The following is a 21,192-nucleotide window of genomic DNA, read 5'->3' as shown; positions in this document are numbered from 1 at the left end:
GATTTTTTAGGATTCTAATTGTTCCTTAAAGTACAGTTGTTTACATCTCTCTTACACATGGTTCACAGGGTATATTCGACATGTACTTTGTGAAATTCTTTTTCATGAGCCCAGCTGCTCCTGGAATTACTGGAATGATAAAGATCTTCCTAAGAGTCCAGTTTCTTTTCACATCGTAAATAAAGTCTTGTTATTTGGTTATTTTCTCCATTTCCGCTTGGTTTAAGCCAGCACTTTACAAGTGGCTCCCATTCTCTACTTCTGTGTGGCAATACTTGCAATTGTCGTCATTGCTAAGACCACTCATCTTCATAAAAGTATTGGTCACCAAGCCTTGATCTGTGTACATATATAATTTCATATTTTTCTGAGGTATTTAACATTGGATTTTATACTTGAAGTTTTTGTTTTTGTTTGGTTTGAAAATGCTTATTCTCAGACATCAGAATTGTTTCTTCCTGCGTACAAATGAAACTGTTCTGAAGACCAATGCTATTCCAAACAAATTTCTGTGTTTTTGTATACTTCTGAAAATAAACATTGTCCAAAAACTGCTGTAAATGACTTGAACTCTTTATTTGGCATATGATTTGAAAATAGCTTACAGAGCTTCAGTCTATGGTCCCCCCTCGGCAAACTTTCACAAGAAACACTTGTCTAGCTGAAAACACTATCAATAATTCCCCCCACTCTTTATCTGTGCCTAAACCTAAACGTAGATTTCATGAACAGAGCTTCTTTCTTAGAACTGCATGCCTGTGGAATTGTCTTCCGTTTTCCTGCTTTCCGGCTGACTACAATATGGTGTCTTCAAGTCTAACGTAAATAAGTTCTTGATGAGCCGTTCCATATAAGTTATCAAATTTACTGAATTTTCATTACTAATGATTACTATATTGTCCAAGTTCTACTGTACACTCTTTAACCCTTATCCTTGAGTGGCCTCTTGGCCTTGATAATGTGGTGATGCCTGTGTAAAAAAAAAAAAAAAAAAAAAAAAATTTAATATATATATAGTAGTATTTCATTTATCCATATAATTTTAGCCTGACAATTTCCTATGGGAATGAAATACGCAAGACTTTGTGGCTTAATTGCCATATATATTCTCATAAATTACTCTATATATATGTATATAATCTATTATTATACAAGGTGGGCCAAAAATCACTGACCCATTTTAATTTTAAATAAGTTTTTAATTTAACAGTTATATGCATGAAATTATAGTATCATAAAAAAAAGGCTATAAACTTTATTTTACCTTAGTAAGCTTGAGAAACTTGTATTGTTAAATGTGAAAAATGACATCCTGCAAATGCCTTCCATTTTCTGCTTCACAAATTTGAGCTCTTTTGATTACCTCTGCCATAACCTTTTCCTGTGTGAAAGTCCTATGGTTTTAATTCTTGGACAAGTTAAACTTTGCATGGATAAAAATTTAGACCTTTCATAATCCTTCTTAAAGATGATCGTTTTCGAGTGGGATTTTCTTCAACATTTTCATGTATCCTTTCTTTGTTTTCATCCTTACAAACAGCTTTGGGTCTTCCAGAACGTGGCAGATCACTCACAACTCCTTGATCTTCAAATCTTTTAACTATGCCCTTAATTGCATTCTTACTAGGTGCATCTCTCACATTGAAATGTCTTCGATAGACTCTCTGGGTTTGAATTATTGAGTCTTGATTTTGATAGTAAAATTGTACAATTTTTGTACATTGGACGATACTGAACTTTTCCATAATTAAATTTCAGGATCTGAAAAAATAAAAAATATTAAAAAATTAAAAAATACTTAGAAATAAAAGTTATTTATAATTAAAATAGGTCAGTAACTTTTGGTCCATCCTGCATAAAAAGAAACTTTGTTTGTGTGTGTGAATTTGTCCCCTATGAACTTGAAAACGGCTGGGCTGATTTTTATAAAATTTCATACAAAGGTACTTTATGTGGATGGCAATGTTCTTAGATAGGTTTTGTATTGGAATGTCTTTGATCATATATAGAAATTGGAAATATGACTACTTCATTTAATCACATAAATTAATATATGAAAGTATAATTTAATGCTTAAACTTTAAGTATTTACTTCAACAGTGCTCAATACATAGGTAGAGTTAGGTAGTAATTTATAAAAATATATATATGGCAATTAAGCTACACAGAATATTCTGCGTTTCATTCTCGTAAGAATTCGTCAGGCTTATGCGATTACTGGAACTCACAAATATAAAAAATTTTAAGAGGTGGATGTAGTTTGCTTGAAGCATTGTATAGTATGTAGTTAAATGTAATATGTAGAAGGCAGTAATAATATGTATATGAAATGTATGAATATGTACACATGTATTTGTAATTTGTTTTAACAAAACTTTTTCACTTACTTCAGTTTGTGCCTTTTCGTTACCTCTGCATTGTACCGCCTTCTACATATTATATAACTATAAAAAATTTTATTTCCTTTTGGTTACAAAAGAAGAAACATTTTTCTCTAAAGAATTCATGAGTTCCTCAGTCGGAGGAGGTTTTTCATTTTCATCTGTTGTTACAGTTTTTATTCAAGTTCTATCTGACTATATGTAAGAAATACATATTAAGTCTTCACGATTATACATGATTCAAAAAATCTAAACACTTAAATCCATGAACTACGAACATCTCATAAAACATTTAATGATTTAATCTTTCTCTTGCATATTGAAGCGGCACACGCATATTTAAAATACAACAACACACAAAAAAAATGATTTGATTTATCTATCATTAAATCAAACTTTATTATAAATGTTAAAATTCGTTTTTGCCATTATGCTGATTCTGACACCCTTTATTTTTATTTTTTGTTAGGGGTTGGGAGACATTTACCTATGCTCATGCCATATATATATATTTAGCCAGTAGAGTTTAGTTTCCTAGAAGTACATCCAATGAAACAACATGTGTCTGCCAAAGAGTGCTCAATGAGTAAACAGAGCAGGTATATAAAATTTATTTATACAAACATTGATGGCTACATATGTGCATACATGTTTCTGTAATCACCCGCGTTGGGAGATTACATCTTCAGGCCAAGAATTATCGTCGAGAACTGATATTTCAAACAAAAACATTTTCTTATTTCGTTTACAAAGTTAGAATGTAACATGGGTAGGGGTTATAAGCGGGGGGGGGGCAAATGAGGTCTTTGAAGATAATAAACATCTTTTTTTATTTCCCTTTTTTTTTTTATATTCCCTTTTTTTTCAGTTCATCTATCCCATCTTTTGGTTTTTATGGCACAAGGTACTTTTGTCTTGCGGTCTGTAAATTAAAGACATTTACATGGGCATTAAGTACTGACCGGTGCCGTTCAATCCACAATATATATATATATATATATATATATATATATATATATATATATATATATATATATATATATATATATATATAAATTCACTACAGTTAATTGTTATACTTATATTAATTGCCTGTTATATATCTTTTCTCTCATTTAAATATATCTAGCCATATGAATTCAGAGAACACATATTTAAATAAATGCCAGCAAAAAAAGTTGACACTGTAATATCATTTAGTTTAATTACTGATATTTATTTTTGTTTTATCATAGCAAAAAGAACTCTTCCTGACAACACAGATGTGTAAGAATATCCCGGGTCATCAATGTGATGTTGCATAACTGCTTCCATTTTTTTTTTCTCCATCCAACATTTGTGAGTTGTATGTGATTTTTCTAATTAAAAATGTTAAAAACAAAAGAAAATGTTTCTTTATTTTTTTAATTGTTTGGTGATTGGATTTTTGTAACACAATCACGTGCCCCAGAATCCATTCCTTTAACCTCTTCCCTTTCACTGTTTAAAACAAGGTAAATTTTTTTATATTTTTGCTTAATTTTTTTAAAAGCTCCTAGATTTAAGGTTTGTAAAATTCAAACTACAATTGTTTGCAAAAACTTATAGCATAACGGATATAAGTGCTAAATATAACCTATTCTAAATAACAAGTCTTCTAAAGGTTGAAGGTTCAATCCTCAGTGCAGGTAATTTAAGAACACAATTATGAATTACTTAAGACTTCTACCTGGTAATCGATTAGGAAATAAGTGAAAGCTATCCCCATGGATTAAATAAAGGGTACTGTTCAGAATTTTGTTCAACAAAAGATTCACAAATTTGACAAGATGTACCTAAAGAAGTTGGAAATTATATTAGCTAAAACGGTGTGAGAATAACATTCAAAATTAAAACAGTAGTTTGAATAATCCAAAACTAGCAAGACCTGTGGAAATTCCAATCCTGTTATCAATCCTTACCTAAAAAATTTTAAACCATAAAATTTTTTAAAATTAATTGAAACTAGGGGACTGATTCATATGTAATATATTGATGTCAGCAGTCTGTAGATATTCAGTGTAAATGGAGACACTCTAATATTATTGTAGCTATTTTGTTAAAACTGCAAATTTATTTATCTAAGCTAGCACGAACGCCTGGCAAAGCCTGGCCATAAAGTATGCTTAAATATGATATTTTAATTCTTGCAGATTTCATATATATTATTATAGAGTTGAAGTTTTATTTTAATTGAAATTCATTATTAAGATGAGTATTATTTAATCATTTTTTATTTATTGCGGACTATTATCCTCATTTTTTTCTTAGTTATTTCACAGCGTTTCGGCCAACTATTCCTCTGGCCTTCGTCAGGTGGTAACCATGACAGGACAGAAACTCTGAATCTTCTGACTGCATCCACTGCAATTACTGCCTTCTGTAGTAGACCAAAAATTCTACCTTGATCGCCCTTCGGGGCCCGTGGCGCAGTTGATAGAGACGTTGAATCTCTACGGTACTAAGTGAGAATTGTCTGAAGATAGCGGTTTCAATCCTACCCAAAGCCGGCCAGAGGCTTACTTGGCCAAAACGTGGTGAGACGACAACTACAGAAGGCAGTAATTGCAGTCAGGAGATTCAGAGTTCCTATCCCGTCGCGGTTACCACCTGACGAAGGCCAGAGGAATAGTTGGCGGAAACGTATGGAAACAACTAAGAAAAAGATGAGGATAATAGTCCGCAATAAATAAAAAATTAATAAATAATACTCATCTCAATAATGAATTCCAATTAAAATAATATATACCATTCGGTACGGACCCGACCATGGAAGATCAGATAATAAATAAACATGAATTTATAAGACCAAAAAATTCAACCTGTAGCGCAGTTGATAGAGACGTTGAATCTCTATGGTTCCAGGTGAGAATTAAGAGTTAATGTTCTATCGATTTTTATATATCATAAAGTTGCGATTTCAAAAATAAAAAAAATATATCTATATGATTTGGGTGCATTAGCTTGAATCGAAATTTAAATAAAAACTTGTGAAAAAAATATATGTATGTATATATATATATAACTTGAGTTCCTTCAGCCATAAGTGAAACCAAAACTTATGAAGAATTCTTGATAAAATTATTTATAAAAAATAAAAAATAGATTACTGGAGTGCCATCAGCTATAATCAAAACCGAAACCAAAACTTATGAAGAATTCTTGGTAAAATTATTTATGACAAGAAATGGAAGTACATAACAAATAAATGACCCAGATGTAAGCGTGACACACAAAAGAAAACACATGCTATCGTATTAATACATAGATAATACAAATTATGAATCCTCATCTCAAAAATTCTGAAACGTAATACTTGTTTCTTATGTAAGAGATATTCAAATATATTACCCTCTTAAAATATCAAAAGTAAAAAAGCGTTTTTATTTTATACAGTTTTTTCACTCCAGACAAGACCTATTGCCACTATGATGTAAGGGTTTACTATTTGAGATAGTATCTAACAGGAGACTGAGAAGTTGAGTAGTGAGATATGTGTTTACAATACATTTAAACTTCTACAGCTTAGTATAGTCAGGGAGTAGGAAGTAGGAAATAGGGAGTGAATTCCAAAGTCCAACAATCCAAGGAAAGAAACTATTAGAGTAAAAAGCTTTTTTAGCATTTCGGGACTTTAACAGTGAAGGAGTGGGATTTTTATATATATATATATATATATATATATATATATATATATATATATATATATATATATATATATATATATATATATATATATATATATTTATATAAAATGGGTTAAGAAATTCCAACGAAAGAAAGATGTATATTTAAATAAGGGAGTAGTCACCAACAATGTGTATTTTTTAACATTATTTTATTATTCCGTGTCTTGGTTTTTCATTGAGAATTATGTTTGGATCATTGTAATAATGTTTTTAAGTCATTGAAATCGTTTTTATGCGCGTTTCAGACGTTCTGTGAAGCGTCCTCGTCAGAAATTATTTTCAAATGTGTTGGAGATGTAAAAATGGCAATTTTCGTAGTTAATTTGAAGTTTTTCCAAGGGTGGAGGCTTGTAAGTGTTTATTATTCATTAGCATGCTCAATTTTTATTACTCTTTTATTGGAAAAACTTAAAATTAACTATGAAAATTGCCATTTTTACATCTCCAACACATTTGAAAATAATTTCTGACGAGGACGCTTCACAGAACGTCTGAAACACGCGTAAAAACGATTTTAATGACTTAAAAACATTATTACAATGATCCAAACATAATTCTCAATGAAAAACCAAGACACGGAATAATAAAATAATGTTAAAAAATACACATTGTTGGTGACTACTCCATTATTTAATATATATATATATATATATATATATATATATATATATATATATATATATATATATATATATATATATAAAGTGATATGAGTACATCAGACCACATTCCATTAAAGTACTTGTAAAACAGGCACAGGGATGGAACATTGCGAAGATGGGACAGAGGTTGGAGCTTGGCTGATAGTGCAGGGCCTATTAGCTTTGGGATTCTTTTTTTGTAAATGAACACCTTATTTGCTTCAATTGTCTTGTGATGAACATGTATCAAAACATATTGAAATATCATAGACATGTTTAAAAATTCTTTAGATGATGATTAATAATCTGTATTGTTCTGACTAATATTCTCATCTTTGTTTTTATATTCATGTTGACAACAAACAATTAATAACATTGAGCTAATTATTAAAATAGATTTTCTTTAATGTAATATGCAAATGAGGTTAACTATTTAACATAGATTTCTTTTGAATGCATAGTATATGTAGAAATCATGCTGAACTAAAAGTTTATATAAGTCCGTTTTCAGGATAAAAATTAATTTGTGAAAGTGTACCTCTTGTATTAATTAAATTGGAAACAAAAAACAAGAATACGACTTTATTATAATATCATATTAATGTATTCTGTGTTTGACACAAAGTTTTGGCATAATTATGTTAACATACCAGTTCTTGTTACATTATCAAGGTTCAACTATGTTGAGTCTGGTCAATAAAACAAGATGGATGACCATTTGAAAATACCAGAAGCTCTATGTGAGGATGACAACGACATCTTGCAAAAACTAACATTAAAATTATTTCGCCTGAACAGATACAAATGTGACTGGGAACTGCACATGAATTTGATATTCTTGGAAACTTCCTCCTTTGAAGGAAGCTAGCTGAACTAGCTCAGGATATGCTCTGTACCAGGACAGGAGGAGAATATAAAGATTTACGAGTTCAACAAGGCGCACCTGAATAAGTTTGGAGGTTATATTGACATGCATTGTGAAAAATAACAACCACAATGAGGATAATAGTTTAAATAATTCAAATAAGAAATTTTACTGTAAATAAATTATTCATTTTTTTTTTAAATCAATAAAATGTATAAATTCTTCATATGATAATGATAATCACCACCACCACTGTAGTGTTATCATAGAACTATTTTCATACGCGTAACAAGTAAATCATGGCGTATGAATATTGATGTCAACCGCCTAATACATACGCATTCGACAACATGGCGCAGACCTCTACACACGTACATTCAATCAAAATTGAAGTGCAGGCCAGAAGAGTAGGTATGTGCACTATAAGGGTAGCTAAATAAAAATGCTATTGCTACCAATGATGATACTACACAAAAACTATAAGCACTCATAGGCTTTCCCTTCTGACTCTCACCTCTTCCCAGTCAAGAAGTTGTTTTTGAAAGGAAAGCATTTCCCAGATGATGCAACCTTGATTTCCAAAGTCATATCATGGTTGGAGGACCAACTTGGGTTGTTCTACAAAAAAGAAAAATCTCCAGATTTAAATACTATTAACTGTGCCAATGTCTGTTGTTCTACTGCTATGAGAAGTTGGTTAGGGACATTACTTATTGAACGTTATTTTTACCATTAACACCATATTACCTCCTTACATATTAATCAATCTTAAAGAGCTTTTGCGGTGAGGTTCATATTTGCACCATTTTTTGATAAAATTGTCTTAAGTTGTACTTTATATTTTTCTTTAATTTTTTAAGTCATGAAAAAAGAAATTTAATTTGATGTTATAATCACTGGCAGACATTCTATTTTTGTTTTTATTGCACCAAAATCCTTTTATTGTTTTTATAGCACATAAAATTATTATTTCAATTCAACATTTTCATTAAAAAATAAGGAAATAAAAAAGAATTAAAAAAACAATACTTTTGTGTTAAATGATGGAGCTTCTGTAAATGTGAAATGTGAACTTGATATTTTTTACAATTCCAAAAATGTTGGACAAAAATAAAATAATATTTTTAAATATAATAAATAAGAATATCTGGAAGTTGATTAAAAAAAATGTTATATATATATATAATTTAAAGGGGGTAGAACAGTAGTCTAAAGAGCAGAGTGTATTTTAATGTGATAGTAAAATTACTAATTTAATTAAAATACAAGAAAAGAACAGTGCTCGTTGTAATTCAGATATATAATAAGCTCGATAGGCAAATATCCTAGAGCTACTTTAATATTTAGTAATGTGATTGATAATTTAAAATTCAAATTAGAATTAAAATATTGGAATCATCCCATCACTAATATATATATATATATATATTTAGTAATGTGATTGATAATTTAAAATTCAAATTAGAATTAAAAATTAAAAATCTGTTTCATAAGAAGGAACAACAACAAAGTCAATAATTTGTACGATCGTTTCGGAAACAATGTTTTTTATTGTGATAGACATTAAACCACGGACAATAATTTTGACATATAGTTTTTTTTAAACAAAGTCTCCTCATCAGCAAAAGTATTGGGTGTTTTTTTTTTATATGTAAAAGACACCATAAATAAACCTAGAAATTTTTTAAGCAAGGTGGATGTATCTTTTAATTGTTCGCCTTTTGAAAACTGTAATTATCGTCAAAGCATTCATTTGGATGTTGATTGTAGCTCATAAATGTCAAAATTATTGTCCGTGGCTTAATGTCTATCACAATAAAAACATTGTTTCTGAAACGATCGTACAAATTATTGACTTTGTTGTTGTTCCTTCTTATGAAACAGATTTTTAATTTTGAATTCTAATTTGAATTTTAAATTATCAATCACATTACTAAATATATATATATATATTAGTGATGGGATGATTCCAATATTTTTCCCGATTCCAATATAAATACTGATTTTGAGCTAAATTCCCGATTCCGATACAATTACTGAATCCGATTCCGATTATTTAAAAATCTCTAATTATTTAACTATAAGATTGTCATTTCCCCCGATTTTCATAAAAACACATGTTAAATATGCATATTTTTTCCTAAATGTCAAAATACACTTGTAGAGGAGGATCTATTGATTTTAAAATCAATTTAATTAATTAATTTAAAATCAATAAATATTTATTATTTTATCATTATTATATTATAGCAATGGAAGATTGTGGTTTAAACAAAATCTAATAAAAAAGACAATTAAAAGAATCGTTTTGGCATCGGAAAATAGGCATCAATTTTTTTTATTCCTATACCTGCAAATCTTCCAATTTTTCAACACTAATATATATATATATATATATATATATATATATATATATATATGTTGAAACGATTAATCGGAATTGGAAAAAGGTTTTATTGATTTTAAATTACAAAACCATGTTTCCTGAAATAATGTATTTTAAATTACAAAAACATGTTTCCTGAAATAATGTATACCGAATGTAACATGTAAACGATTAATCGGAATTGGAAAAAGTTTTTATTGATTTTAAATTACAAAACCATGTTTCCTGAAATAATGTATTTTAAATTACAAAACCATGTTTCCTGAAATAATGTATTTTAAATTACAAAAACATGTTTCCTGAAATAATGTATACCGAATGTAACATGAATTTTTCATATACATTACACTAGCCTGGGTGCTCAGGTGTTTAGAGGTGTGTGTTGAGCAAAAAAAAAAAAAAAAAGTGGTAGTAGGCAGGCAAACAGGCTCGAACCCGTACCGCGAAGGAGAAAAAGAATGTGAAAAAAAAAAGTGACGTCTTTGCTATTGCGCCCATCGCCAAACTGGAAGTGACATAATTTCAAATTAAGGCTAAACAATCGAAAAGAAGCACATGTTTCTACTCAGAAGTTCTATAGCAAACCTCAATGGTTTACTTCTACTTGCACAGCTGTCATTGCTCAAAAGCACCATGCATACTGCAGATTTATTTGCATAAGTCCAGTACAAATAGACAAAAGTTTATAAGCTAGAAAATATCGGCGAAAAAAGTGACCCCTCCCTGTAGAAAAGTGCCCAGTTGAAGGTAAAGGAATTAATATTTTCTGCAATTTTTCGATATTTGTCATCTGAAGAGTCGAGCTTCAAAACGATACCAATCTCGTGAAAATCCGTCACCTTTGTCAAAAGTTTTAGGCAGACATACAAACATCCAACATACATTTAAACAGGCAGGTCAGACTTATATTATAGACTAGCGGAGGGGGGGGTACCCGACGTTGCCCGGGTGTTTGGAGGTGTGTGTGCCAAAACATAAGAATAAGAGAAGTAAATATTAAAAAAAAAACAAAAAAAAACTAACGTAAGGCAAACGAACGATGTTAAATGTAAAAATCGGAAAAACAAAAAAAGAAAACAGAAAAACGAACGTTAAAACTTCTTTAAAAAATCTGAAAAATACCCCCCCCCCCAAAAAAAAAAAAACACGTGAAAATTGGCTTCTGGGGTACTCGGCGTTGCCCGGGTGTTTTTGGGTGTGTGTGGTCGGGCGGGTGTGGGGGTGTTAATGAAAACCTAAGAATAAGCAAAGTAAACAAAACAGAAAAACGAACGTTAAAAAAATCTGAAAAACACGTGAAAAATGGCTTAAATAACCCTGCTTCAATATTAAAATTTAAAAAATCGAAAGAAAAAAGAAGATCTGGCGAAAATCCGTGACCTGTGTGGAAAGTTTTTGCGAGACACAAACACACATACATACATACAAACAAACACACATACATACATACAAACACACATTTTCGCTTTTATATATATAGATTAAATAGAATATGAAAAAGAAAATGAATGAATGTTAAGAAAAGGCAGTGGAAAGGATTGTAATAGATTAAGTAAAGGACACGTAGTGGAGGTTTTCAGATTGAGTACAGAAACAATTGGATGGAGACTTCGAATTAACTCACACCATTCACTTCCTATGACTTTCTGGTTTAGATAAATAAATATACTTCATTTATAGTATAACAGAGCGTGGGTGCGCATGTGAAATGATGTTACTGGTAAAGGAAAAGACTATAAAAAGGAGAAAGAGCACGTTAGGATAATTACATTAGAGACGTGGATGATGTTTGAGATCATGTTAGAAGTGAAAGTGATGTAACAGCCTTAACAAGAAGTCACGTATGGTGGGAGAATGAGGAAATAAATGTTGCTGTTACAACCGGAAAAAGTGAGTCAAAGGTCTTTCCTATTCTATTCAAACCCGTGGCGCAGTAGTTAGAATACTTGGAAAAATCAATAGTAAAAAGTGATATTCTCCTGAAGGTTCAATCCTCAGTGTGGGCAACTAAAAAGTACAATTTTTTATTTTACATAGGCATCACCACTTATCAAGGCCCAGAGGCCACTCGAGATTAAGGGTTAACGAGTGTACAGTAGTAAAATTGGACAATATAGTAATCGTTATTAATGGAAATTCAGTAAATTTGTTAACTTAAGTGGAATGGCTTATCAAGAACTTGTTTACGTTGAACTTGAAGATTGTATTGTAGTCAGCTGGAAAGCAGGAAAACAGAAGACAGTTCCACAGGCGTACAGTTCTAAGGAAGAAACTTTGTTCATGGAATCTACATTTAGGTTTAGGCACAGATAAAGAATGGGGGAATTATTGATAGTGTTTTCAGCTAGACAAATGTTTCTTGTGAAAGTTTGGTGAGGGGGTACCATAGATTGGAGCACAGTCGAGCACTTGCCAACCTCTATCCAGTCATGGCTGATCGAACAAAAGCATGCTACCCCCGTGAAGTAAATAAAGGGTTCCACTCGAAATTCTGTCTAAATTTCAGAGTTCAACAGAAACATTCCCAAGTTCGACAAGATACACCTGAAGAAGGCCGGAGGTTACATCAACAAAAACGTTGTAAAAATTACACTCAAGATGAGAACAGTAGTCCGATAAATCCAAATAATACAAATAACTAATCCTCATCTCAAAAATTCAAAAATGTGATTGATTGGCAAACAAAAAGGAATAGGCAGAGTACACATAACAAAGGCAGTAGTTTTTATGGTGTACATATCTAAGTTTTAATCTCATGTAAATCAAAAGGATTTTTTAAAATGGACACATGTAGGAAATCAAAAGGTTAATGTAGTTTGCTTGCAGCATTGTTTAGTGTGTATATATAAAGGTCATTTACAATACAAAAGTGCAATGGATAGACACAAACTGAAACAAATTAAGGCATAACAATGGAATGAGTGATTCACCTTTTCTCTTTTTTTAAGCATTTTTGTACTCTTATTACATTATATTATTTTATTATTGGAATCCTTTGAGATGAGTAATTTGTGTATTTATTTGTGGACTGGTATCCTCACTTTCATAGTTGTGGTTTCACAACATTTCGGCCAACTCATCCTCTGTATGGACCTGACAATGGAAGACCAGATAAGAACGAAAACTTGGATTTATAAGACCAAAAAATTCAATCTTGATTCAACGCCTCTATCAAAGAAAAGGAGAGTCCATCATGACACTGTGAGACGAAAACACATGCTTCAAAACCGAGAGACTTATCATCGCACATCCAGCGGTTAAAAATATCATAAAGTCAATCGTAACTTGTAAATCTGTTAAACGTTCCACTTAGTTGTATCATTTTTATGTGGTTATTTCACATTCAAAACTCATTTTTATACACGTAACAGTTAGATTGGTAAATTAGATAATAACACGACATATGTCAAAAGTGTGGATGGACCTTCATGTGTTTTAGACTAACTTTAGAACAATGTTAGCTACTTAAATTTTCTTTACCGTTCTCCCTCAACCCAGGACTGTACTCTAATCAATCACGTCTGTAACAGCATAGATGTAGCACTTTCCCTAGACACTAGTGCCTAAGTACATATATTTGATGACTTTAATGTCCACCATAGTAATTGGCTTGGCTTTTTTAACTACACAGACACAGCTGATAGCATCACACATAACTTTTCTATATCCCATTCCTGGACACAGACAGTTACTTCCCCACCTGTCTCTCAGACCATCAGGGCCAGCAAGCCTCACTTCTTGACCTATTTCTGACTACAATTCCTGAGAATTATGTAACAAATGCCCATTGCTCTCAGGAATGCTAATCATACTATGATAATGATAAACATCATCTTAAACTCTCAACACCAAGTTGATGAGCCATTGTTCAAAACATCAATGTACTACAATAAGGATGGCTGGGATGTCATCAGAGATCACATCAGAGATGCTCCGTGGGGAAATATCTTTTCTCTTCCTGTGGAACAGTGCACAAATGAGACCACTGAATGGTTCAAAATGGCAACTGAAGCATATGTTTCTACTCAGAAGTTCTATAGCAAACCTCACTCTCCTCAATGGTTTATTTCTACTTGCACAGCTGTCATTACTCAAAAGCACCATGCATACTGCAGATTTATTTGCATAAGTCCAGAACAAATAGATAAAAGTTTATAAGAAATAGCTACAGCTAAGAGAGAATATACCGAGACCACCAGAAAACGCAATGAAGCACAAAAATTAGAAACTTGTGATTTCTGGAAAATCTATAACAGTGCAGTAAATAATAGGTAATCAACAATCCCCCCCCCTATCCAACAATCTTGAAGTTGTCTGCATGGCAATCGGTAAGGCTAACTTGCTTGCTCATTAGCTAGCTTCCAACTCTACTTTGGACCTAGCAGACCACTATCACCCAGATTTTCCTTTGTGGATTTTGGATTATTATGGGGTATGATCCCGCATAGTCGGGAGATTCTATTTATAAACGATGCTGCTAAGAACTGACAAATCGAATCAATTCACGTTCTGCTACCAACCAATCAGAAACCAGAATTGCTCCATAAAAATTAAACCTTTCTGTAGCAATTTCGCATATGTTTTCGCCGTCCGAACACGAGAAGAATCTTTTGCTTTGTGAATTCCAACTCCAGTTCTGTCTACTGCAAGCCAGTCAACTCCAAGGATTTGTGTAGAACAATGAACCATCGGAAACTGTTCTGTCTACTGCAAACCAGTCACCACTCAGGACTTGTGTAGAACAATGAATCATCGGAAACTGTTCTGAAAATAAACATGGCTTACACTTCTTTGACAGAGTATGGCAAATGGGCACAGGAAAATCAGATCATATGGTATTACTGGATGAATACTTAACATAATTAAATCCCTCTTAAATAAGAGAAAACTCCAGGGTGTCCTCGATGGTTGTATGCCAAAACAATATGATATCAATGCGGGTATGCCTCAGGTCGATCCTTTGACCTTTATTACTCCTGATAGTCATAAATGACCTCCCTGATAGAATAATCTCTGCGATGGATATATTTGCTGATGACACCACACTCTATAACAGACACAAGGGAAAAAATAAATGAACACATATCCAAGGCAATGGCAGAAACCCCAGAAGAAAACCTCCAGTCTGTAGTGGAATGGGGACAATCACGTTAAATGCTGCTAAGACTAAGCTTCTTTCCTTTAATAATTACAAGAAACCTGCACTAATAGCCATGGTTAATGATACATTACCTGAAAGTACTTTGTTGAAACTCCTCGGCTTAACATTCACAGGGAACATGAGTTGGAATAGATACATCGAGGGTATTGCCAAGCTGCTGCAAAGAAGATGGGCTCTCTCTACTGTGCCAGAAAATTACTTATGCCTGAGAGTAGGCTCTCATTCGCCCATATATGGAGTATTGTTGCCACATTTGATCTAGTGCATCCGCTAGTAGTCTCTCACTCTTAGACAGGGTTCAAAAGAGAGTTGCCAATCTAAGAGGTCTTGCACTGTCAGCTAGGCTTCAACTTCTGTCTCATCGACAAAATATTGCATCCTTCTGCCTGTTTTATAAGTATTTTAATGGTAGGTGCTTGGAAGAACTACAAGCACTTGTACCCCCCCCCCTGACAAACTTGGCAAGCAGCAAAATCCCAACCCTGCTCCCTGCACAGTAGAGATCCCAAGATGCCAGAAAGCCTTCTACTCTAATAGTTTCTTCCCTAGAACTGCTAGACTTTGGAATTCCCTTCCGGATTCCTGCATTCTTAACTGTACTGACATGCAAAAGTTCAAGTGTAATGTAAACAAACATCTTGCTGCTCAACTCCCTACTTAATTGCAAATTATGTGTCAGATAGTAGCCCCCGCCCCTATCAAAACGGCACTATGCTTTGTTTGGGGTGAAAATGTCATTAAAAAATAAAAAAAGATCGTAGAAAAATAATTACAACTGTGGATGATGTTTTGGTAAATATATATCTAGCACATCTTTTACTGGTTCATTTTTCGTAATTTTTGGAATTTATACAAATTTCGACATAACACGTAAGTACGTAATAATGTTTTCACATAAAATGAGTTGGTTTCAAAGACTACAATCTACACAAGCAAGCACCAATATTTTTGTTAATCATATTCATACATATTTCGATTTTTACATTATAAAATATACATTACAGCCGGTAAAATATCTCTTGATGACTCCTATTTCGTATACACCGGTTATAAAATAAGTGTCCTTTTATATAATATCAAGGTGGATGATTTTCGAATACTTTTCTTGACAAACGTGCTCTAAATGTCTACAAAACAAAAGCAGCCCAGAACTTCTCTGTTTCGAAACGACCTCCATTTTTAAGGAGTCTTCACGGTCCATTTTTTATGAGGAATTATTTTTCAAATTTCACCGCCAACTTCCTTTTTTTTTTTTTTCGATGTCGCAAGCAATTTGATGTTTTTTTTTTTAAACTATGTATTCACTTGATCTTTCTAAACAAGTTTGTTTACATTTGATGCAAAATGTTCCAAACAACACATTTAAAAAAAGGGGGAAGAATATCATTTGATAAAACAAGGAAAACAATGTTTGCAAAGGTGAAACATTTTTCTTTCTTTCTCGTTTGTTTTGATTATGGAATATTTTTTTTAAAATGACATTCCTAAATATTTGGTTCCCTTCCTTATTACCATGTAACCATTCCCACAAAAAACAATTCTTCGATACATTCGGTGCAGACTTTCGCGTGAAGTAAAACTATGGTTAAAGCTGCAATCTGGTGACACATAAAATCACGCATTTAAAAATAAATAATCTTTTGAAGGAGGTGTGTAAAGTGGTAAAATCTATTCTCGCGAACCAGGGACGATAACTCAATTTGATAAATTGTGAGTTATTATGGCGTTTTTCGTGTTATCACCCGGATTTTAAGTGGTGGTTGTTGGTGACTGGTTGGGGTAAATGAAGTAAACAACACCTTCATTAACGTAAACATTAACCGTTAGCCCATGTGGCAATACAAAATAAAAGAAAGGGGGAAAATAAGATGCTAGTTCAGAGGGATGGTTATTTAAAGTTTTAGAGTTTCTATAAAACTGCATACATGCATTGCATTGCATTACCGTATTTAGGGTTTGGATTAAAAAGTAACTTTTTTTTTTCTTCTAAAAAATGGGTTTAATTTGTTTTCGTTTTTCTGTCCCCCTCCCCAAAAACATCGCCAAATAAAAAGTAAAATTCTCATTTTTAAGGTGAATTAGCATCCGTACAATTTATCCATTAAAGATGTAAAATGGTAATTTACTAAATAGTGTAGCTGAAATCATTAATCCTTATGTGAAGGCAACGGAAACGATGTTTTGTATTGTAAACGAGTGACGTCAGTTACAGCGATTATAAGTAAGCATCTATTTCACAATTAATGAATAATAGTGAAGTAAGTGCCTCCGCCTCCCCCATACGATAAGTGCATAAAAAAAAAATTGTTTGTTTTCAACAAATCACCATAAAGTTTATGTTCGTTTCAAATGAACATAGTAACAATCGTGATGCGTGCGTGTGTTAACGTAGAACGATGTTAGAGTTAGGGTTAGGGTTCTATATTATTCTTGTTGACGGACGATATACGCATATCAGCACTTGGGAAATTTAATCCATTTCCGAATATGAATCACCCCCCTCCCCTCCTTTGCTGTTTTAGTTTAATTGTTTAACATTTTAATGAGATTTTTTGTATTTATACCGATGATCGCACTTCCATTCGCAAGCATTCTGCATAAATTCCCCAATACTCTTTCTTTTTTGTAAAGAAGGTTAAAATGACATCCAACACGAGTCACGTTAACATCCAAAGAAAAAACGCATGAAAGGACGTGGTCTACGGATTTTTTTTTTCGCATTTGCTTTAGATCCATCACAGAATTGAATTTAGGTAAAATAAATAAATAAATAAAATAAAAAATAAAAACAATTCATTTTTCGAGCAGTTTCTATGTTTTTCTTTAGTATAAAGCTTAACTGTGAAATTCTCTCATCTTTCCCATTTTTAAGGTTATAAGTATATACATTGAATCCCAACCCCAACCCTAATGTTTGTTTGATGTGTGTGATCATCAGCATATTGAATTACTTCGATTATTCTGAGTCTTGAAGGTGCTTGATTAGCTAACATTTCTTCCGAGTTAAAAGTGCTAGATTATATTGAAGTGGCTTCTTGCTCCTATAATGCCATTATTAATATATAAGATTTGGCAACCATTATAATAATTGTTGCCAAATCTTATCAGTTAATTTTAAATTATGTTTAATGAAAAAAAGATTATTATGTGCTGAATGCATTAGCATCCAAATCAATTAAGTATTATGTATGAAATTGAAAAAAAAAAAGCATTTTTTTTCAATTAATGAATAAGTCGACATACTAGCATTTCCAATATAGCTGTTTGTTTTGCTAGTAAATATAAAATAGGATTGGATGTACGAGATACTTTCAATAAGTTTCCAGACCTTTTGTACCGGCATTTAAAATCGTCATAAACTCTTGAAAATTCAGTATGTTATTGCTATACATCTTATGAGGTGATTGACTAATTTTTTTGATTTCAGGTTCAAATGAACAGCTACAGCAGAAACTGGAATACACCCTACTTAAGCCTGATTATCATAACTGGTGAATTTAAAAAATACAATCTGGACGTAAGGACACTTTAGAAGATATGCAATAAAATTCTATTTTAAACTTTGAAAAATGTCACGGAAACATGGAATGCTTCAGACTGCTTTTAGACCATCTTGCATGAATTGAGCATCATTTTTTGAGTGGCATGAAAGATTCAAGGAAAGCAGGGATTATAAGAGGTGTGGGAGGAGTAAGGTAGTCAGAACATCATAGTTGATTGGCCAAATAAAGAATTTCATGGATAAGGACCGTCATGTGTGTATAAAGACAATAAGTGCACAGTTTGATGTCAGTGTGAGAAGTGTACACACAATTATTCGCAAGGAATTGAAGATGCGGAAGATCTGTGGAAGTTTGTTGCAAGGTTGCTCAGTCCACAACTTTATCCTTGTTACTGACTATTTGACCAAGATGGGTATCAAGACAGTTCCTCATCCTCCCTACAGTCCAGACTTTGCTTCCTGTGACTTTTGCTTATTCCCTAAGCTCAAAGAAAACCTTAAAGGCTGTCGTTATGAGACAATTGAGGAGATGAAAGAGGCTGTGACAAGCGTCATTGACATGCTCACACAAGAGAAATTCGATGGAGTCTTCCACAAGTTGTTAGAATGGTACAACAAGTGCATTGCAGCCAGAGGATATTACTTTAAAGGGGACCAGAGTTTCATATGTATACAATCAATAAAAGTTCCTATTTGAAAAAAGTCTGGAAACTTATTGAAGGCACCGTGTAGAATATGTCAGACAAAAAGAAGTAAAGTATCTCAGTGAGAAACTTTTTACAAAGGAGTCGCTGCTTATCAAGTCCAACAGGCAAGTCAAGGATAATAGTAATTTGAATTTGACAGGTAGACAATGAAACACTGGAAGGATTAGTAACGATGGTTGTTACTGGTCAGAAAGTGATATTTAAGAGGACCACTCAACAACTTTTCAATATTCCAACATAGTCTATGTTTCATTTCTATTTTTATATCGACTCACAAAACAGTCATATTGGAAATATGCCAGTATATCAGTTAATTTACTAATTGAAAAAGTGTTGATTTTTTTCTTCTCATCATTTCATACGTAATACTAAATTGATTTTAACGCTATTACATTGAACATATTATGATTTAAAAAAAAATTGAGCTATTGTACATCACCTTTCTGATAAAATTATCATGTCTTTTCTTGATGTTATCATAATTTTTAACACTGCTTGATTTTATTATTTTTAAATTAATATTTGCAAAATAGAAATGAAAAGGAAAAGAAATTTGCAAAAATAAGAAAAATTCGTATTTGCCAAAACAAACAAATTAAGGTCCTTGTTAGGAATGATGATAATAAAAATAGAAAAATTGAATTTCAACTAAAAGCAATGTTATATACTTAATTGTCATTTCGAAATTAGTAACATATCCAAAAATTACAAAAAATGATTTGGTAGAAAATTATTTATTAATGAAAATAGCTTTTGAAGAAAAATTTTTATTCTTACATCATTTGTAGACATCTATGCTGACGACACTACCATTTATGGTAGCACATCTAAGACAGTAAACGACCAAGTTCTCTCCAATTCTCTCTCCTCTGATCTTGAGCACGTAGTGCAATGGGATAAGGAGTGGCTGGTTACTTTTAATGCATCTAAAACCAAGCTTCTCTCTTTACATCATCAACATTCTGATCCACATCTGGCATCAATTGAAATAAATGGCTCTCGTCTTCAGGAGGCCTCAAGTTTTAACAAGCTTCTTGGCTTGACCATTACTCCTGATCTTAAATGGAACACGTACATCAAATCTGTTGCCAAGGTCGCTGGAAAAATGGTGGGATCTTTCTATCGATCCGGTAGATATCTCACTGCTGATGCTATTCTCTATCTATATAAGAGCCTGGTATGTCCAAGGATGGAATACTGTTGCCACATCTGGGCAGGAGCTGCTAGAAAGGACTTGGCCTGCCTTGATAGAGTTCAAAATAGACTTCGTAGCCTCGTAGGAGATGTCCTTTTCTCTTCCTTGCAACCTCTATCTCACAGAAGAGATGTTGCGAGTTTGTCTCTGATGTATCGTTATTTTCATGGAAAGTGTTCGACTGAGCTTCAATCTATGGTCCCCCCTCGCCAAACTTTCACAAGAAACACTCGTCTAGCTGTAAACACTATCAATAATTCCCCCCACTCTTTATCTGTGCCTAAACCTAAACGTAGATTCCATGAACAAAGCTTCTTTCTTAGAACTGCACGCCTGTGGAATTGTCTTCCGTTTTCCTGCTTTCCGGCTGACTACAATATGGCTGTCTTCAAGTCTAACGTAAATAAGTTCTTGATTAGCCGTTCCATATAAGTTATCAAATTTACCAAATTTTCATTACTAATGACTACTATATTGTCCAATTTCTACTGTACACTCTTTAACCCTTATCCTTGAGTGGCCTCTTGGCCTTGATAATGTGGTGATGCCTATGTAAAAAAAAAAAAAAAAAAAAAAAAAAATAATAAAACTTCAAAACCATGAGTTACTTCCCTTGTTTAAGTGACATTTTGAAATAATAATGGTGG

The 21,192-nt window shown here is 32.5% G+C and overlaps 1 protein-coding gene across 9 annotated transcripts in view; it reads left to right on the top strand.

The window, feature by feature from the left end:
* LOC145291298 (calaxin-like) overlaps positions 1–21,192 on the top strand; it is a 174,636-nt gene that overhangs the window by 134,811 nt on the left and 18,633 nt on the right. For 6 of the 9 annotated variants that reach the window (XM_080136981.1, XM_080136980.1, XM_080136978.1 and 3 more), the window contains one exon: positions 3,617–3,769. In XM_080136981.1, the coding sequence (XP_079993107.1) occupies positions 3,617–3,685 (69 nt within the window). In that variant the 3' untranslated portion in view covers positions 3,686–3,769. Of the gene's footprint in view, positions 1–3,616; positions 3,770–16,374; positions 16,561–21,192 lie in introns of those variants that run through there. The other 3 variants (XR_013869378.1, XM_080136976.1, XM_080136979.1) reach the window with 2 other exon arrangements.

Source organism: Euprymna scolopes, chromosome 12 (assembly GCF_053919585.1).
Source record: "Euprymna scolopes isolate OS-2025 chromosome 12, ASM5391958v1, whole genome shotgun sequence".
NCBI lineage: Eukaryota > Metazoa > Mollusca > Cephalopoda > Sepiida > Sepiolidae > Euprymna > Euprymna scolopes.
The sequence above is the reverse complement of the archived record's forward strand: the minus strand, read 5'-3'. Positions and strand labels throughout refer to the sequence as shown.